This window comes from Vanellus vanellus, assembly GCF_965231255.1.
Source record: "Vanellus vanellus genome assembly, chromosome: 4".
In the NCBI taxonomy this organism is placed as follows: domain Eukaryota; kingdom Metazoa; phylum Chordata; class Aves; order Charadriiformes; family Charadriidae; genus Vanellus; species Vanellus vanellus.
In genome coordinates, this window is record NC_138909.1 from 79693947 (window position 1) to 79715670 (window position 21724).

Consider the following 21724-nt stretch of genomic DNA (forward strand, 5'->3'; position numbering starts at 1 on the left):
TTCTCACCCTCCACTTAAAAAAACCAAAACGACGAACTAAAACAAAACCCAAACCTCTTTTTACTCGCTTAAATGGGTATTTGCAAAATTGTGTCACAAAAACGCACAGTGAAAATGACTGATTAGTATTATTAATTCACAGATAGAGCTGAGGTCATCACTTGTCACGTTTGGCATTGTTTTTCCTCATGGTGATCCTGGCTGGTTACTTTCAGCAGTGGCTCAGTTTTTGAAGTAAAAAATTATCAACTCTGCAGCAGAGTTTAGCCTCTGACCGGGGGCATCACACATCTGTGGCATTTTTTTAAAATGAAGTTGGCAACTGCATGGACATTGAAAATGCAGATTACACTTACAGTGTCTAGACTTTCATATATGTGCTCAGTTACATTTAAGTGAAGCAAAAAGTGTACATATTATCCCTACTGCTATTCTGTTGCTACAGAGCCGCAAATGTGAAAAGCAATACCTTGAAATAAAGATTTCTTTGTTGCCCCTAGTCTACATAGCAGCACAGTTTAAGTAAACACTAAAACTGTGGTTGAGATGCTTTTTTTTTATTTATTTTTCCCCAAAGATGTAAACATCAGTCCCAGTGTCGTAAACTTTGCTGTATAGGATGAGACAGAAGATCTGAGGCAGGATGACTATCAGACACTAGTGACAGAAGCTTGCAGGCAGTTAGCAGGTTTCTGCAGTTTCTCGGCTTCACTTGCCGGCGGGTCTGCAGTGGCTCGGAAGTTGAACGTTGGGCCTGCGCCACCGTGTGCAGGGCTCAGAGCGGGGTTCTGACGTCTGTTGCTTTCAACAATACTTGAAGTGTTGGATGCCAGGCTCTCACGAGTACTAGAATGGAAAAGAAATATATATACACACTCATATATGACATGCCTATATATCTATCGACCAGACAGGAAAGGAGAATAGAGTGTTTTATAATAGGCTTCCTGTGTTTGTATGCAATGTCACATCAACGAACCATCTCATTTTGACGGTACACATATGTTCCTCCAAAATGGGTTCCAGAGGTACTCAGCAGTCATCATACTGTAACACAGGTATAGCACTAAGCAGAGCTGAAGCTGTCACACAAACGGTAAGCTGAACCAGTATCAAGCATCTGGATTTTTCAACCAAGGAAATAGCTTCCATCTTGCATATGGAATATATTAATTTTCTTTCCTGACTGGTGCATTTTTGCACAAAGAAACTTCATTGAATCAGCTCTGTGACACGGCAGAGCTGGGAGAGTAATCATGTAACACAGCTGCCTCTGTTGTCTTCTCTTCTACCTGTGTCTTTGTACACTAAATATTAACTAAGAATGCTCTTTTACATTAAACCCACAATGCTTCTAAACACAACACTTCAATTTTGCTTTGCAGCTGAGACAACTGCAACTTACGAGACGCTGACAAATCTTAACTGCCTGGCCTGCAATCATGCCCTAAATAAGGAGTGCTGCTATTTCATTCATAAAATGGACAATATTCCTTTAGTTCTAACATAAAGTTTACCCACGGGAGTGACAGGACACTCGGCACTTTTAAAGACTAAGCCTTCTAATGATACATCTAATTATGAACGCAGAGGAACCTGTGTTTTAGTCTACAGCTTTAAAAAAACTCAGCCAAGATACGCTAGGGCTAGTTTTACCTCTACTGCTCTTTTTGTTCTCTTTCCACTCTTAACAATTTTTGATCTCCAAATAATGTGTTCCTGTGCAGAAAGAGATTTGGTTTTCAAATAGCCATGTGGTCCCTGGTTATGTATCCTTCACCCGTATCCCTACTTCTTTGCAAAATGATGTCATCGCTTGCTATGGAGATGTTTACAGTGTAATTTAGAGGACTGAAGGGGGTTGTTAAATAAGCACTAGAAACAAAGATACTAATGACAGTGTTTCATAGTCAGTTTAAAGTCAACCTAAATTTACCTGCTACTGAAAGGGGCAGCTCTTGCCTGCCTTGTGTGGACCTGACCCTGCCACATGTTCCTGCTGCTTCCCTGATGCTGAGCCTTGCAGCCAGCCAGATCAGGGACCGCTCAGTTAAATACTAGTCCTAAGAAAAAAAAAAAAAAAAAAAAAAAGATTAGTGCTAGCATCGGGGAAGAGTAGGACTGCACAGCTTTGGATGTGGCAGGGGGGAAATGTGTCAGTGCATGGCATAGGGGAAGGAAGAAACACCTTGTGTAGTTGTAGGGCAGATTTAAATCATCTTGAACTGACTGAATCTGGAAAAACAGTGATGCTTTTAGGAAAACTCCTGTAGATCTTTTAAATTTATTAAAATGGTATTGATGACCTTCTGCCAATTATAGCCTTATTGTCAGTAGTTCCAAACAGCTACGATGGGTGATGCACATAGTAAGAGACCTCTGTGAGCTTCAACGACGTACGGTGCACTTTTCCGTTGCATGTGTTTTGATTCCTCTCCATTGGCTTTTTAATGAAAATAGATGCAACATTTGTTTTTCAGAGATCACTCAGTATTGTATCATTCTTTATGGGACCACCAATTCCAGATCTTCAAACATTTTCAATTCTGATATTACAAACTGACCATTACAACATGTATACACAAAGACTGCAGTGAGAATTTTGCATGCAGAGTAATGCCAAAATTAGCTCTTTCTTTAGGTGACAAAAGAGCAGCAGTATTATATAAGCTCTAAAAATAAAGGAATAAAATCAATATTGACAACTAACATTTACTATATACAACTTGCATAAAAGCAATGAACAAAATACTGTGAGGCTGCTTTCCCAATGGTGATGTGTTCACGAATTTCACGCACAAAATACTTTTGAAGTCAAATGACCATTGCAAATCCCTTTAACTACATCCTGTTTGTTTTTCTTAAATGCGCCCTTTTTTTTTTCAATTTGTCACGCTTTAAAAATATACTTTTTCTTTCACAGTGTAGAACTGGTAATTTTGATTCCCCGAGCAACACTGCACATTTCAGTTTGAATGAGAAGATACCACCACCCCCTCAGGAAGTCAAGAGTTACAACATCAGTGGAGGCTAGAAGTCTACCTGAGGAACACCACTACACGAACGTCTTGTTCCTATCCTCTTCCCTAGGCATCTGCTAAGGGACACCGTCAGATCTAGGTGAACCTTACCAGATGGATGCTGGATAGCTTTTCTGTATTTCCTGGAAAAGGGCTGTGGAGTACTTTTTTTCTTACAGGGTAGGAAAGCAGTAACAGCACGGTAATTACAGCCAAAGGGCTGAAATTCACCCCCAGCTCAATTTATTTTTATGGACTTAAACCAAGGAGTGACCAAAACTCAGCAAAATCATCCAATTTAATCATCTTGATACAAAGGTCATCAAAAAGCCTTTGAAATATCCAGACTATATGCTGATCTTACAAAACAAATACACAAGAAAACCCTACACAATGTTGCTTTTTTTTTTTTAAAAAAAAAGCCTACTTCATGTGGCCTTGCCAAAAAAAAGACATTTGTTAATAAAGTAAGCAGTAAAATAATAAAAAAAAAGGATGTGTGGGACACAATCTTTATTAAAAGCTGCTTATCTGTTTCCCTTTTGATCTAAACAAAGTGGTATAGCAGAACTAAATCCAGTAGGCTCGCCATGTTCTGTTCTCTGCTAGCTAAATTTAAGATTAACATCAACAGAAATCTTAACTTTTGTGTAAATAATTAGGGAAGGAAATGTCTGCCTTTGAATGCAAGCTTGATATTCAGCTAGCGAAATAGTAGTCTAAGAACTGAATTTTATCCAGTCGACATCCTATCACGGAGGTGAAATGCACTCTGCGGAATGAGACAGGCTTAGCAAGAAGCAAACACCACCATATACCCCCCCCAAAAACTGACCACAAGTATAGCACTTCAACTGAAAGAAGAGATTACATTCTGAAAAGAACAGTGCAAATAGCCTCATACAACAGTTGTATGTGAGAAAGATGCCAAGCATTTGCCGAACAATCAATAACAGGAACAAATTCAAAACCTCCTCCTTTTTTAAGCCGGATTCAGTGTAAGTGGTACAATTTACTCAATTTTTTTTTTCAACTTTTTTACTCAGAAAAATTATACATATGTTAAAAGCCTGCTCTAGTCTGATGATCGCTGCATGCTGCAGCAAGCCCAGTAACTGCTGCCTTGTCATTAACATCAAGTGGGAGTAGCCATCAAATCCAAAGGAATTTATTTCAGTGACACGACTTCAACTGAAAATGAAATTTAGTCCTGTGCAGAAGCAGAAAATCCTTCACATGCCTTTCTGACAGCCTTTGCTATAGATTAAAAAAGATATGTAATACTGAGGAATAAGAACGCTGTTGGGGGGGGATGGGGGACGACAACTAAAAAAAAGAAAAAACAAAACCATTTTCTTTAACCTGATACAAATCCAGTCTTGGAGGTTTTATTTTTAAACACAGGCAATAAATAATTTAAGCTTAAGACACTATAAGAGAACTACCATTGTAAATTATTTCTGTGTTCTTAGAGTCATTGTTCTGAACTCTGATGGGTTGCTATCCAGGGCAAACAAAACCAGGCAAGCTCCATTCCAGCAGGGACCTAGGACCATTAGAGGCCAGAGAGAGAAGAAAGAAGGCTCGAGTGAAGGATTCTTAACCTGAAAATGAGCTTGTGAAATCTTCAGGGCAGGGAACACACCAGCAACTCTCTCCTCCCTACGCCTGTAAGACTCCTAGCACACTGAGACTTCCATGATGTCTGAGATCCCTGGAATGGAAATGACTAACCAGAACCACCACACGCAAACGTCTGGACTCTTTTCCCAAGTATCTTAGGCAAAGTACCTCTCTCTCTGCTGATGCAGCACTGGGTCACCTCTGAAGTTCAAACATCCTGAGCACTTTCAGCCGTGTGGGGGGAGCGGCTGTTCCGGTCTCACCAGTTTGCTATGGTGACAGAGAAACCTCCAAAATTTTTGAAGAAAACAAACAAAAATGCCCAAACCCAAAACAATCATCATGTTTGTTGGCTGGTTTTTTTTTTGTCTGAGCCAAAGGTTATGCCACCTAGTCATGTCTAGTCTTTCAATTAGTCTTGTTGATGGTATCTTAGAGGCAAAAGGAAGGGGGAGTATGCAGGAGCTCATCCTTTCTATTCTAAATGCAAACACGAGTTTAATACAGGAAAAAAAGAATACAGGGAGGTTTTCAGCAAATAGAAAACAAACTAATACAGAGTCAAAGCCGCAAATGGTCATTGGTTGCTTACGGTATAGTGGGAAACCCACACATCTGAATAGCAGATTCCAGAGCTGTAGAAAACACTGTCTGAAAACGTGTGAAATGGTTTAATACAGCCCTATGTTCTGCCACCGGTATCACACACACACATAACTAAAAACGGAACTTTCTAGTCTGTAAAGCTGCAATGAATGTGACAGTCCTACCGTGGAGAGTTGAACCCGCTGTCCACAGTAATGCTGCTGCTGTCCATGCTGTCCAGGCGGGCTGAGTGGGTGGCTCTCTGGTTGTTGCTGTTTTCCGTTTCCTTCGGGGTGAGAAGAGTAAGATTCTTCTCAAACTTTCGCTGCAGGTCCCTCTCCTTTTCTCTCTCCAGGAGCCACTGCATCGTGCCGACATCATCCCTATTCTTTTCTTCCTCGGGATTTTTGTTGGTTCCTTCTTCCGAGTCGTCATCATCAGATACGTTGTAGTAGTCGAAGGAGGCCTCCTGGTTCCCAGTTGTCTCTTGCTGTCTCTGTGAAACGGGCATGACTTGTGTGACTGAGGTTACTATCGCTTGTTCAAGTTTCTCACATCTGACCGGCAATGTGTCAGAGGGGGTCTTTTGATGGGGCTTTAGCAGGGGTGTGCTAGACTTATGATAACTATTCACAGAAAGAGTGTTGTGCAGAGGTTTAAAGAGTGTATCCTTGCTAAATATTTCTTTCCTTTTATCAAGGCTGCTTGATTCAGCGCTATGGTGTTGAACCAACCGCCCATTTGCGATCACCTCTGGAGTTTGGCCAGCAACTGCTGAACCACTGCTTGGGCCCTTTGGGGACTCCTCTTTGTGCACCCCAGGCTCCCTAGCAATGTGTTGAGACTGTCTGTCTACAGGAGTCATTTTTTTGAGCCCATCTGTCCCTGTCAGCGTGTCATGATCCTCTTTATTCTTTCCCAGTGGTGATGGAGCAGTAAGCACAGTCTCGCTGGATGTGTTGCACTGAAAATAGTCATCGACTGCAGATTTTGTTGTGCAGGAGTTGAGCTCGCTATATGATGGCAAATTCTCTGTAGGCTTGCTTTGTTCCAACAGGCTACAAGAACTGGGGGTTTCTACACTGCCACTAGCTATTTCAGGGATGCAAGTCTCTTTGTAGCTTGCAGATGAAATCAGAGCCCTTTGATGACTGAGCGACTGAGATGGCCTTAAGGTACTATCGTCGATGTAAGTTTGGCTAGTTGTTTGGTCATCTGGGCTACAGCCTTCACCTATGTCTTCAGGTGTGCTTAAAGTAGCCGAGCCCAGAGGTCCCTTGGAGTTATCCATGGATCTAGACCTTTCTTTAGCCTTACTGGACCGCTCATTCCTCGATCTTCTATCCTGTGTATGGCTGTGGCTCCGATGGACCTTGGAGTGGGAGCTTCCCCTGGAAGGTTCGGGGAAAGGCATTTCAGTTCTTCTTTTGGCCAGCTCACCAGACACGTCCCACTCGGGTGTCATGGGAAAGTGAGATTCAATCATGTTAGGATTGCTGTGCATTATAAAATTATCTCCCTTGTGTTCTATTATAAAACAGCCTTCCCGTGGGGATCGAGTCAAGGGATCATAGAACTCATATTCCCTTTCAGCAGGTATATCCAAATGAGAGCCATCTGATGGGTCTCCTTTGGACACCCGAGTCTTGCTGTGTGACCTCGATTTCCCATGGGACTTTCTGTGATTCCTGCTCTTTTTACTCCGTCCACTGTGGTGAGCTGAAGATCCTGCTTTGCTGCGTTGAGCTTTTTCTTCTTCAAGTTTCTTCATTAGTGCAGTGTGCCTCATGACATTTTCCACAGTCAAGTCCGGGTTAATGCGCCTGATAATCTCCATTTCTACCTCTCTAGGTATAGTGGTAGGGGTGTCCTCATCCCTTAGCGGCCACTCCTCTGGAGGAAATTGGGCAGAGAAATTTGCCAACTGTTTTGTCTTGTCCTTCTTAAAACTTAATCGGAATAATTTGAGTCCAAATTTCTTTGACTGCTTTTCTACATCCTTAGGCTTTGTGAGTGTCTCTGCTTTATAAGAAAAATTGACAGTACTTTTACTTTTCTCAGTAGGTGGGACCTGACATAATGAAGGAGGACAGTATGAGTCTTTACAGTCTTTTGCTGATTTCCTCTGTAAGGTAGATGCATGCATGCTGTGCATGTCTTCTCTGCAACAATGGCAGGAGTCGCAGTGGTTTTTGGGTAGTGTTCGGTCCCTGACGCATCCCGAGGTGGAGGGAGTTATAGTTCCTTGTTGTGGAGAGGTACATTGAGACCTGTCAGGTATCCTCTCATCCAAATGGTACCATTTACTGTTAGTTCTTATGAGAGATGGTGTTATAAAGTAAGTCTGCGGGGTTACAATGAAATAACCATCTGGAGTTGGGTATATTTTCCTCTCCCGTACAAGCATATTCAAGGTATGTCGAAGGATTTCCGGACTGGGTGTTGGAACTCCTAGAAATGACAGTAAACACGTATCAGGGAGTGCATAAAACTACACAGGACCCTCTGGCTCCCCCCTCCCGAACAAAAAGCTGTTTTCTCCAATGTGCAAGCCTGGAATATGCTGAACAAACAACTCCAGCAAAGCACTTTGTTAGGCATTCTCCTCTCTGTTTGTTTTTCCACTTATCTCCTACACTTCAGACATATCAATTATTAATTAAATAGAAAGGGGGCCGTTAATGGAGTGTTACAAAAAAAAAAAAAAAAAAAAAAAAAAAAGAAGAGAACTTCTGGTTACTTCCATTGTGCAGGTGACCTTAAACTACAGGACAGAATCACAGGAAATCAAAGGGTGTCTGGGGAAACGTTTCACTTTTATTCTTCTTCCAACTAAATATTTATATCCCAGTTCACCAGAACTATTTATTATAGTGCCCCGTCACATATAAAACAGTGGTTATTTGTTACTTTGGATGCCTAAGTTGTTCTTCCACAGAAGAATACTGCACAGGAAAAACACATTCTCCCAAACCACCCCTTTGTCACAAACTTGATTGAACTGACTTCCTCTCCCATTAAAACATGTTTTAACTAAAACAGCTGCTCCAAAAAAGACATGCCTTGAATGATACAGTTCATCTTACCCAGACTTTTCCACTATGCTGGAAGTTACAGATTTAGCTCCTAAAAATTTCCTTCTAAGAGTTCCCTGCCTTTCATGTGAGATGCAAGGGACACTACCTAAGTGCATAAATCACATACTGAGAGGAGGACAAGTATGACAATCCTGCATCAATGCCACATTAGCCACACAGTAGACCTAGCATTGTGAGCCTGGTCATTCCCACTACCAGTACTCCTGCTGGGTTCAGTGGTGCAGGACCAAGTCTTCAATACTTTAGTAGATAAATTACCAAGTGAGCATGCAGTACAGAGGAATAAATTTCGTCTAGAGCTAAGAGATTTAGTTCACAAGCTGGTTTAAAAAAATCTTTATGCTCACTAAAAAACAAAAATATTCCAAAATTTTCAGTGGAAAAAGCTATCTTCAACCAACATTTTGTTGAACTAAAATGCATTTTAATTTTAACTTAATACTGGGTACTGACCTGGTTTACAGTTTTAGAACTAGAGAATTTTTTTTCAAAGTCTATCTTAAACTAAAAAAAGTTAATATTATTTGCTCTGGGTCTTAGTTCTCCTTCCAACAAAACTAATTTAGAAAAAAAAAATAGAATCAGAGAGTAACTTAGGTTGCAAGGGACCTCAGGAAATCATCTAGTCAGTGCCTCTACCCATAGCCAGGCCAATTTAGATCAGGTTGGTCAGGGCCTTATCAAGTCAAACTCTGACTATCTCCAAGAACAGAAACTCCATGGAATTATGCATACAAAAACATTTCAACAAAGTATATACTTTTCACAAAAATACTTAAGGGAAAAATCTCAAACAGGTGTACCTGTCACACAGTATCGTGAGTAGCAGCACATAGTGTCTGGTCACCAATTCTTCTCCCCCATGTCCAAGGCTAGAGCCTGCAGGCTCACTGACCTCCTTGTGTTAGCAAACATGAGGATGACAGCAAGGGCTCTGGCACTGTCACTAACACCCCATCAAAAGATTAGCCACAAGAAATAGAGAAGTTGTACTAATTCCTTAACTCACCCTCTTCCTTGCTACTGGGTTGCAGGCAACATAGTAAGTATTCTTATGTCTGGCTTTGAATGTTGTTTGAATTTAGAGACATGACCATACTGCTCACATCCAGAAATATCTGTAACTAAAAATCTTACAATGGAAACAGCAAAGTGTTAGGAATAACATGGACACATGAGTGAAAGCAGTTACAACAGAGAAGGTGCCAGGAAGAAGTACCTAGGGGCAGTAAATATATTCATGCACAGTCCACAAAGCTGAAAGATTGGGGCTGATTCAGACACAGGAAGGAAAAGAGGTAAAGAAAGGATAAAATTTGAGAGAATAAATGACACTGAAAATTGGAAAGAATACGCAAATGAAATGGAGAATCAGGAACGTGCATTTTCTCCCCTCTTCATGTGGGCGTCTACAATTTATGCGATAATCCTAGAGAGAGTAACAAAGACCCCCAGAAATTCTAGATAAGCCAACATGCCAGAAATAGCAACAGATGGGAAAAGCCAAAATCCAGACAGCCGGAGGAAAAAAGGACTACCTAGCCCAGAGTCCTGAATTTCGCTGGACTGAAGTAAACAATATGGTGAGCTTCCTCTACATTGTGAGGCAGTGGCAACTGGAGAGCAGGCTGCCCTCTGCATGAGCTTTCAGTAAAGCACAGGACCACGAAGAGTGATTTCAATTCCCATAACAACCAGCGGTCATCATCTAACCTCTTCTGTCCTGCGGTGGAGCTGTTATGGCTGCCTGTGTAACAGCACCCCTTTTACATTACGCCTTGCATCACCACAAGAAGTGGATGACCTTGAACTCAAGCTCATGTGCTTCTCCATCCTGTGCTGGAAATGCACTGCAGGGTCCAATCCCGGTCCAACAGAGATGCGCCCGCTGTGCAGTAGCCAACCTCTCTTCCTGCCTCTAAATAAACAACCTTACCAATCCATTGCATTTTCCAGAAGCTTACATGTAAATACCTCAACACATACATACCTTTGTGTGTGGAAACTTGGTCCTTCATCCTTATTTTACTAAAAGACTTACAAAAATAAGAGAGGAAAACATTCTCCTGGGAGTTTATAGAAAAGTTAGGGAAAGAGATTGAAATGGACCGTCTGATGTTTTACACTAACTTAAGCAAAAATACATAGTAAAAATAATAATACATATTTTTCACCCAGTAAACCATAATGACTACAATGCGTTGGGTAAATGAGTCTCTGAACACTGGATGCAGAGTAGTTACATTAATTAAGTCCTGCGAATACAGGATGTGCAGATAAACACCAAGAAAAAAAATATTAGTGTGCTTGGGCAGTCAAAGATGCTGTAAAGTTAATGGTGTCAGCCTTCTCTCTGGAGTTGGAGACTATCACTTTTTATCACTCCCAGCACACAGTACACCCCTGCGGTTCACTCAGCCAGCAGTGACGATGGCAGATGCAGATCTTTGGAGCTCAGCATTGACAGCTAACGCTAGCTATGGGGTTTGTTCAGATCTCTTTCAGGTACTTACAAAAGCAGAAACAGACCCAAACTTGACTTAGGCTTTCCTGAATGGTGGACAGGAGCAATGACACTACCCTGGCTCCTGCTGTTGTGTTTTTAAATACAGATTTCTGGGCCCTCTCAAGACTTTTCTGTTTACAGCAACCTGCCCATATCCTGTCTATATGTAACCTATCCCATTGCATTCAGAAGCTTCCTTATGGTCTCCCTTCCTCCATTAAATAGGAAGAGGAAAAAAACCCAGTAGTTTAGAGACTCTAGCATATAAAATATTGCATGACAGCAGTGGTGTTATTTAAGATTATGTAGTGGTTTAATAATTCAAAAGCAGAAACTGTCTGGACACTGAATCATCAGACATGTACATTTTCTGCATCTCAAGAGAGTCTACTATGCCATCCACTGAGCTTCCAGACGGAAGATTATGTCTTGTTTGCTGCTCACAATGAACACTGACCTAGAGTGAACTCAGTTAATGTAAGACACTTATTTAAAGTGCTACATATACATTTCACATATTTAAAGAGTGAACAGTTATGAAGGTGAATGTCAGAGGAATTTACCAGCTTTCAGAAAACTGTTCGCTTGGAAAGCAACCTAGTCCAATACACACAAGTATTTTCTATACTGAAATTCTCACCGTAAGATGATTTTAATGAGCGTGTGGACAAAATTGGGGAAGAAAAAAAAAAGAAAAAGAATCGTTACTAAAGGCAGCATAGACTAAGGCTTGATGTTTTCTTCAGCCAGGTTCATACAGACAAGAGGGTCTGGCTGCCAAACACAGGAAGAGAGGTTACATTCTTAACTCCTTATACTGGATTTCAAAGATTTACATGTAATGTACGGGATTTAAACCATGGTCAATAAACTATAAAGTAGGGCTGTACAAACATCTTATTGTTTAATTCTAAGTTATAATAATGGGAGCACGTGCAGCAGGAGCCCTCTTGCTTTTTTAAAAACCTGACAAATAACAAAAGCCACAAATAAATGTGCATTATCATTACAAACTTTTTCAATAAAATAAATTCATGAAAAATACATCTGAAGTAGTATTTAAATGGTGTTAAATCTGCTAAAATGATTTTCTCCTGAGCTGATGCTAAGGCTTAACAAGGGATAAAAGAAATACTCTGATTGGCTCATGAAATACTAGTTAAGGATGTGGAGTGGTTGCTATGTGATGTTATAAATAATTAGCATACCTTATTTCAGATAGAGCCATGGCCCAGATTTATGCCTGCACAATGGCTCAGCAAACTAGAGGGTTAGACTGCAAGTGTAAGATCCTGCACTGAGGAAAGAGGTTTATTATTCTTAGGCAGTTTGAGAATAGCATCTGGGGTCTTAGGAAATTTATACACTCCATGAAAAGCAGTGAAGCATCTGTTCATTAAAACAAACAACACAGGCAGACAAGTGCTGCTACAGGGCGAGATACAGAGAGGTTATGTGACCATGACAGATACATCTACACTGGCAATGCTCTCCTCTCTCGCAGAGCATCAGCACCTAATTAGGAAAAATAAACTATCAGAATATGGGAGGAAATCAGATATTTGAAAATAGCCACAGTGAATACAAGCGCTCAAAAAGCCATGGCTGATTTATGAAAGAGTTTGGGCAGACAAGAGAAAAATAGCACTCAGCACAAGAAGAGGTTTTGTTTTTTGGAAAGGAAAAAAAATTTGGATAATCCTCACACATATTCTCTCAGTGTATGTTTGTTATGTTAAACATGTCATGGCTGGGACAGAAAGGCATTTCTCTAGAGAGGGGAAAAAAACTGGACAACAACGGGTGGATTATTTTTTTTCCAAATAATTTTCTTTACGTTTTGGGAACTGAGGTAAGAAAAACAAGGCTCTCTTTTTTTATCTCAGACTTGGGAAACGCACATGTTCATGGCTAGTGGAAAAAAAGAGGCAGCAAGAGACTGTGTGCTAACTTGCCTCAGGCTTCTTTCTGAGCAGAGTCTACAAAATAATCCAGCCTGTTGAATTATTTTTGATGTATGGTTCTGTCTAGCAAGAACAGCACAATACACCAAGTCAACTGATAATCATGCTCCCAGGAAACCCAAGGGATGCCACCAATAAATTATCATTTCCAGTACAGAATAATGTTTACATAAAAATATTGATAGAATCATTGGAAAAATACTTGCAATCTATGGAACTCTTCTAGTACATAGCTATACAGAAAACATGACTTGGAAAAAAATCATCAAAATGAAGTAAACTGGAATTATAATTGTGAACTTTGCCTTCTTTGCATTCCATCCCTTACAACTTTTATCACTATTTTCAAAATCAGCCAAGCATACTGAAAAAGACCCTCTGATGAACAAAACCACAAACTGGGACAGAAAGCTAATATTTACAAAATACACTTGCGGTAATATTTTCCAAGGTGCAATTATTAAATGTCAGACAGAATTGTTTATTACAAACATAACTCTCTATCCAGAATTATGATTTCAAATCTCATAAATTAGTAGCAGTTATAGCAAAAGCCATGTAACCTTCAAGGCTTTAAGTAACTCTTGCTCTAAAAGGTAAGCAAACGAATTCAAGACATCAAAACATGGCTATGGTTAGGCTGCCTACATGAGGCAGATGCATCAGTAGTTTTCTTACTGAAGCATTTTTAATCAGCTGATTTTTACAGCTGTAAAAGAGGTACAATAGCCAAGTTTTTCAACCAGTTTAGAGAATTGTAAACTGAGGCACAGAAAGGTAAAACATTTTGCCCAGGATCATACAAAGCACAAGTGAAAAAGTTATGCTCTCTTGAGCGGTAAACCTCTGCCCAATACTTGTACACCACACTTTTCGATGTCTCTACAAGATGCATTTTGCCCGATTCACCAACTCCAGATACAGACTGCCAGTAGGGAAGCGGCATATTCATGAGTACATTCTTAATACAGGTTTCTTTTTTTTCCACATTACAGTATCTTTCATCCAAGATATTTTCATTTCACCATTTGATAAATATCTTGTGAATACCAGCATTTACGAACACAGCACGTGGCTCCCCAAACCTTCAGTCATGGACAGAGTTGTTGAGTTAAAAAAACCCAAACAAACAAAAAACAAAGAAAAAACCCAAACAAAAGAAATATCTAAAGATTTTCAGCTGTGTCCAAGAAGGCGCTGAAAACTCATGGAAACCACGCTGACAACCTCCTTTCAGTTTAAACAGAACCTCTCCCTGAAGCAGGCACATCATCATCATTGAACTCTATTACCTGCATCAGGCCACACCAGCTTTGACAGCCTGTCCTAGGTGGAGGAAGACATGCAGTATGTGAGAAACCTGCTCTTTAAGAGAGAATGCTCTACACTAGGCATACTGGACAATGACACTTGAACTGACTGAATAATGTCAACAGAGCCCTTATGAATTAGCTTACAACTGGCTTGAAAGCCAGAAGGTGGAATAAGTCTGCACTGGCTATGACACGTGCTTTGTTCTCCGTAACTACTGAAGAAGTTCAAAGCTTTTTTGACTATGATGATAAAGATGGTTATTTTGTGAGCAAAATCACAAACAAGCTTATCCTGATATCAGTCTGAAAAAAACATGCAATACAGTTTGCTGTTTAGTACCTCACGTAATTTTTAATATTTACCTAAAGTCAAGAATTAACCCTGCAAAATGTATCTCACATGAAAGCTCTGTCAAAGAGAACTCCATTCTCTGTATGGTTAAGAATAAAGAAAAGGTTATAAAACTAACTATTAAAGCCTCCTTTTACTTTTGGGTAGCATCTCAGCATTAATCAATAATCCCATCCAGAAGAGTGAAGAAAAACAGACTACCAAACACTGAAACTCCTTCTTTTAAGGAGGCCAAAAAGATAAGCAACCTTTTGTGTAGGGATTAGAGATTCTTCAACTTCCCTTTTACAGAAATGCGCCCATCTGACAAATGATTTATTAATGTCCAGTTACCTGGGAAGCAGGTTGTTAGGTGCTCCATTAGTGCTTCTTGTGTGACTTGTTTTCGGGCAGAGTTCATTGCTGAGATGGCCAGGCAAAGGATTTCCCCAAGTGGAATAAACTGTGACTGACTGATGGGAGACATGCTGATGGGTGATACATCACCTGTAAAAAGACAACAGATGTGCAATGAAGCGTTTTGTTTAAAAATCTGCTCGTAGAACAAGGATGTAGAGATACAATCAGAGAAGAGGCGCAGGGCTCTGTAGTCTTTGTACTGAGCTGGGGATAAAACTCTTGCAATGGAGTTATTTCAAAACTTAGACGTGGTGAACTTTGGAAAGTGGGAGATACACACTATGCAGACAGAGTTTCTCAAAGGATGCAGATTCAGAAAAATGCCTACAAACTAGCACTTACGATTACAAAACCTCATGTTTGAATATCCTACTAGGTAACTGCACAAACAAAATAGTTGCTTTTATTTCTCTGGATATAAAAGGGGAGATTTCACTCCTCTTTCAAAGGCTAGCAGTATGGATCGCCCACCATTTCCACTTGATAAAATATTTTTTCTTAAAAGTAACAAAGATCAAAAAAAAATGTTGCTATGAAAACGAATAACATTTTCACTCTGCTGATAAAGCACAGCATACTCTTTCGAGGCCTTAAGATTGACACCCTGAATAAATTTCTCCCGGATCTACATGTCAAATGTCTTTGTACGGACTACGTATTTTTTAGAAGAGAAGTTGTAATAGTTCCAGGCTGGCCTGAAAATTAACTTTGTTGTAACTTCTCTCATGTTGTCTATAAAAATAATTCATTAGCCCATATTTTAAAAAATCACTGAAAAAGTTGTAGGAGAAATTACAATTTGATAATACTGAAATGACTACACAACTACAGATAAACATGTGCATTTTAACATACTTTATGTAAATACAGAAATGCTTTTAGATTATAGTCTGTACCTCCTATTGAAGTTGTAACAGTTCCCCAACGATGTCAAATAGAGGAAAGCAGCAGGCTAAAAGATTTCCTTTGCCAGTGGAAAAGGAATAATAAAGAGAACAAAGGGTGCTTGACTACGAATCCTTTCCTGGCCACAGGGCAGTCAATAGCCAGGGATTAAATTTTACCTAAATGGCTTTGAAATCTCAGGAAAATCACCCTATTTCTGCTGTCACAGGTCACCCTGTGACCAAATCAGGAATCAAACTACTGGAAATTAATTCAAATTCAAACTTCCCTCCACAATGTAGATGATCACATATTTGCCCTATTAATTCTATATTCCTATTATGTCTACTAAACAGGAACAGCAGTTTCTAAAACTGATTATCAAAATGCATTTTATCTTGCATTATACTCAGCACTTTGAAAAAAATGAAAAAAGAATTGGTGGGAGTAGCAAATTGCGTAACTGCTTCAGTGAGACTTCTGAGCAATATTTTTCAATACACCAGCTGTACAATCTGTTGTACAACAGTGATACACATTAGCCAAGACACAACAGTGATTTAAAACACACATTTGTGCTATGCTGTCTTCTGATTGCTTCTGCTTTATCGGGCCTGACCAGATCAATGCCACGATCCCAATACAGCAGCATTCCTCCAGCTTCACCACAGTGCACCCCAAGGTCCTCCTCATGCTTATCTGACCACAGAATGATGACTTTAAAACATAATCTTTTCTGGACATTTTTTATTCATGTACAACTGAAAAGTTGCTGCCACATGTACTTTACAGATAATGGCAATCAAGATGATCATAGGCAGCTTACAGGGAAACGTGCAAGAGACACTTTCACATGACTTGGGAACAAACACCATTTCTCCACTCATCATGTGAGAATGGATAAAGAACATCACGTTTATTATATTACTATTTACTAATAATTATACCTGCTGTCGGCTTAAACTTGTTCATAGAGGAATCTTTGTAATCGGCCAGACACATAAGGTTACCAACTTTGATCAACAGTCACTGTACAGTTTGTGTATGGGATCAGTTTCTTTAATGATTAGCTTCACGTCTAAAAAGCATCAGAATTATACAGATTTAGCTAAGCAATTTAAGAAATTCCTGTCCTTCACACAGGGATTATCTGTGTCATTCATGGGTGTCCTTGTGAGCACCACTAAGATCAGTTCAGTGTAATGTCAAACAGACTGGCATATACTGCCCTCAGTTGAAGTTTAAGCTTATCAGGTTCACTGGGCGCTGGCATGGGCTCCCCTGGGTAGCTTTAAGGGCATCCAGGTGAAGGGCAGTAACCTCCTCAATTGTTTTACCTGGATCGTCAAAGACCTGGCAACGTCTTAAACCAAAGCACCGTGGCAAGAGGATCCCTGTGCCTACTCCCAGCCACGCACTCACACTGCTGCCTATGCAGGCGCCAGGATGGGAGCGCGGCAGGAAGACCTCTTTCTTCCTCTTGCACCCAGAATGGTCCACTCACAGCTAACCAGAACGGTATTTAGGATGTAAGGAATGGGCCTTAATACCATAAGCAGCTCCCTGAAGTGGGAAATGGCCACGAGGAGAGTTATACATGAAGCCTAACAAGTGCTGCTCATTTATGTAGGTTTGCTCTGCAGCCTCCCAGCTGCTTCCAGAGGGATGCCTGGACAAGAACTGAAACCAGTTACTCTGCTCACCCCTGGGAGCAGCCCATCCCAACTCCCCCGACTGTCAACAGCCTGCAGAGATCCACCTCTGGGATCGCTCCCAGTCGGGACTCGTTCACTTAAAACTGGCTAAGTACAAGTTAAGGAATAATCAAGTTTACCTGGATTTTAGTACCTTCGCACAATCTTTCCTTTTAAAGCAGACCTCCAAGTGTGGAATTGCTTTTCTAGGTTAGTGTGCAGAAAACATTCAGCCTGCACATTTGCCCACTGCCAGCTGGGCTCCTGTCAACAGGAACGAGCCAAGAGTTTCCACTGAAATACTAACTCTCCTTCACATAACTCATCGATATAAAACATACATTCAGTATGTTCCTTAAAGTTAACACAAGCTCTAGCAAAGCATGCTATAGTTAGTATGCCAGGGTAACACACATCCTACTTGCAAGGATTTGGGAGCTTAACAACCATTTAATTAACTATAAAGAAGACTACAATTGTCCATAAAATCATAATTTAAATGGCTTTAAATGCAATAGAAATGGCCAACAAATATTGGTTTATGGGAGAGCCTTTCTTTCTGTTTTGTAAGGGACTATTGCCAGTTAAACCTTACTCTTTTCCACTGAGTGCTTTTCAATCTTCTTCATTACGACGAGAACTCGTTTCACCTCTGTTGTGCCAGAATTACCTCCATAGCTTGTTGTCCACAAGTGTCTACCGCCTCTTCGTTTAAAAAGGCTCACACACGTCTGTAAAACTTTCAGCAGACCTAGTGACAGAAAGCCAAAACTCCCTCTACTCAGGGAGGCTGTAATCTGCCAAGCTTTATCTTAACTATCCTGTGGCTCTGGGAAATTACAAGCACTCTGTGGTTATAGTTAAGTGAACAAACTTCTTTGATGCACAACAACAGAAAACATCTCACATTTATGGTTTAATATATTAACATCAATTACGTGCATAAATACTGCTTAGCCTGCTGAACAGAAGGTTTACTACAACTTCTTTAGGAAAGACCTGTTTAAAAAAAAATATCAAATGTGCTTTTCCTAATATTTTTTTGGAAGACCACATCACTTACATAAACCATCTAGCATATGGCTCCTGTTAGCTCTGACTGATGCTTGTCTCAAGCAGCTTTCTTTTGAAATCAAATTACTATCCTTGACTTTCATATGTTTATGTTTTCAATTAAATGAAAACTGGAGATCAGAAAGCAGTTTTCACCAGCTGACTGCATGTTTATATAGTTTTAGCTCGTTTCTGCAGTGCCCTTCCAAACTTTTCTCTAAAGAATTAAAAAAAAAAAGAAAGTTTTCTAGACTTTTTGTTTTAAGTAGCACTTAATTTTCAAAAACGTGTAAGCACACAATAAACAATGAATGGGATTTGTCCTCATTTATGCCTTGGGGATTTACAGCACTACCCTGTGGGAAAAAAATAATTACTGTTACTTAGAACAAAAGATTATGCAGCACATAAAATAAACACTTAGCTCTTACATAGCACATTTCTTCAGTGGATTTCAAAACATTCCGAAAAACTGGGTAATCATAACTATCCTTAACACACATATGAGAAAGTGATGGTCTGTAACAGAGCTGGGAACGAAAATTCACGCAACCTGAACCCACAACCAGCCAGACCCTGCCCTGGGCCAGTTTAGCTAGTGCCTCTGTTCTCCAAATGTCTGGGGACCACCATCTTGGGAGAAAATGAAATAGACTATATTCTGCACCGTGTATCAGCAATTAAACTATCAACTACACACTGATGACAGAATTTTTATTAGTTATTCTGCTGCTGGAAAGAAGTGACCTGCAAGTCAAACTCCCTGTCTCATGAAGTTTGCATGAAGATTGTTTGAAAAATCACCTCTTGACTTATAAATGGAACCAACTTAGTACAGCCATTGTGACAGAGAATTAAGGAAATTACAGTGCAAAGCCACACTTCATTAGAATTTATACACACTATTTCCCTGAAATGAGGAAGAGACCCTCTCATTACACTCTGCATCCTGTGAAATAAGGAAGCCAAAGCCCAGTTTCTCTTCTCCATCCAGCCTCTCAACACCTTTTGAATCTTTTGTTTCCTATGGATCAAGACAAACTTTAAAAATAATTTTTAGCCTGGTTTCCACAGGAAATGAGGCTTGCACAATCACAGTCTGTGTGCGTGCATGTGCCACTCTTTCTGTCACTCTTTTTGCCACATCACTTTTTGTCAAGAATATGGTAATTGAAAAGCTTCTTCTAGAAAAAGCACATTTTCAGATTTCCTTTAAGAAGGGACAGATGCTGAGGAAGTTGCATGTCTGGCCTGGGTTGCACATTACCCCCTTTTCCCCAAACCTCAATGCAACTGAATCACTCTAAAATTAGTATACGCGCATAGATGTAGCAAACAAAACCTTGTGAACTCACAACAATGATATATAATTGCCATTTTAAGCCAGACAACACTTCCATCGGACTAAACAACAGGAGGAACAGGAAAAACATGCATATTTCTGTGGTATTACCCAGATTCCCCTGAAATACCTTGGATCTGCATTAGCACACTAACACAGAAAAGAACGCATTTTACAGGCAAAATCTGAAATAAAGAAAGTCGGAAGGTGTGTTGCTTGTGCTGCTCTCAACCATAGCTAAATCCTCCTTTTAAACCACATTTCCTGGAGTATTTCATGAACAAAGCTGCAGGTTGTGTTTACTAGACAGTTATACATATCAGAGTGCTGATAACAATAAGAAAAATATATATTAAAGATTCATCCACTTATTGCTGTTTAAGGGCAGCTTAAACAAAGGCTCGACAAATGCAGTAATGTACGTTTACTAGCCAGCAAGCTCCTTCCGCACCTCTGAAATGCATGCACACCAAAACACACCTTCCCTTGCAGACACAGGTCATGAACACCTCAAGAACGTGACCTGGCAATGTGACCATTCCAATTCTAACCAGCCTGAAAAAAACACAGCAACCTTAATAATGACCAACCATATCACAAACATTTGCCTCTGAACAGAGTTCTAGTCCCCTGCCATTTATTAACTTCAACATGTAAACTGACCTTCTTAATCAGTCGGACCCAGCTAAAAGCACGATCTCCAGGGTTCACCAAGTGCCACTAACTTTCAGAAACAGGTGCTAAATTGCCCACAGCCAAACTTGTCTTACGTCCATTAGTCCTGTGCATTTCCTGTGATTTAAATTTCCTTTTCTTGTTCATGTCCTGTGGCCAGCTGCCTCCTGATCCAAAGTGATATCCCAGCACATGTTACAACTATGATCATAAAAAGTTTCTGCTGGAGCACGGAACTTTCCCAGAGGATTCAGTCGAGATTTTGATGGCGTTGCTTATCCTGGGAAGGAGGGTGGGACTATGTTTTTTTAATATATTGTGTGCTTTAGAATGTGTTTCCTCAAATGATAGTTTTTAAATGCATCTATTAATAAACGTCCATGTCTATATTCCTGGCACACAATATGTTAAAAAAGGGGGACTTACCTGAACCCTTATGGTCTGGTTCCATGCTCCAGTACAGTACCCAGAGTAGCTGTGATGTAACAACAATGTGCATACTGGGGCTTTATATCACTGTGGAAGCTGGCTGGCTGCAGCATAGCTCAGTGCCACAGGACCTGAAAGAAGAAAAACAAAGCATGCTTTTAGGCAGTAATAAGCTGAACACCCACCTCTTAAAGCAGGAAATAGGGGCTTCCCGAAAATAAAAAATAACGCAGTATCTATGCAGGTCCACTGAAAGGAATGGTATTTCACACAATTCTCACATAAGCACACGAAATAAATGGTTAAGAAATGTCAGGGGAGGCGGAGGCAGAGAATCTAAAGGGGACTACAAATATAACTGCCACACAGTGTTTTGAAAACATCTCTTTCCTTTTGCCCTATTTCCACGGAACGGCTGGAATCACGTTCTGACACCACCCCCTGTTCCGAAGGCACTCACAGTCTTTGCAAAGCACCTCTCCACTGCAGTGCCTCAGGATTCTGCAGTGTCACTCCTCTTCTCCCTGGCTCTCTGCAAAGTGAAGTCATAGGAATGGATCAGCCAACCTGACTTCTCACTACCCTGCCCAGAATCCTTTGTGAACTGAAATGAGTCATCGCTCTGAAAAAAATCCACGGCGCAACGTTCCAGGTTTCTCCCTTCGTCTGAGCTGGCTTCTTTGTCTTTGAAACGAAGTGCCTGTGCTTCTGGAACAGTGCCCAGCTGCATTGTACAGGATAACAAGCCAGCCTCCTCATTAAGTGGACAAGAAAGCTATTTACATG

The 21724-nt window shown here is 40.4% G+C and overlaps 1 protein-coding gene across 1 annotated transcript; it reads right to left on the reverse strand.

Moving 5' to 3' along the window:
• Positions 1–505: 505 nt before the first annotated feature.
• On the reverse strand, positions 506–21457 carry STOX2 (storkhead box 2). The gene is made up of 4 exons (XM_082482236.1): positions 21399–21457; positions 14795–14947; positions 5414–7679; positions 506–846 (listed from the first exon to the last, which is right to left on the reverse strand). Exons 2-4 carry the CDS (start codon positions 14925–14927, stop codon positions 651–653), a joined length of 2595 nt encoding a protein of 864 aa, XP_082338362.1. The 5' UTR covers positions 14928–14947; positions 21399–21457; the 3' UTR covers positions 506–650.
• Positions 21458–21724: the final 267 nt, after the last annotated feature.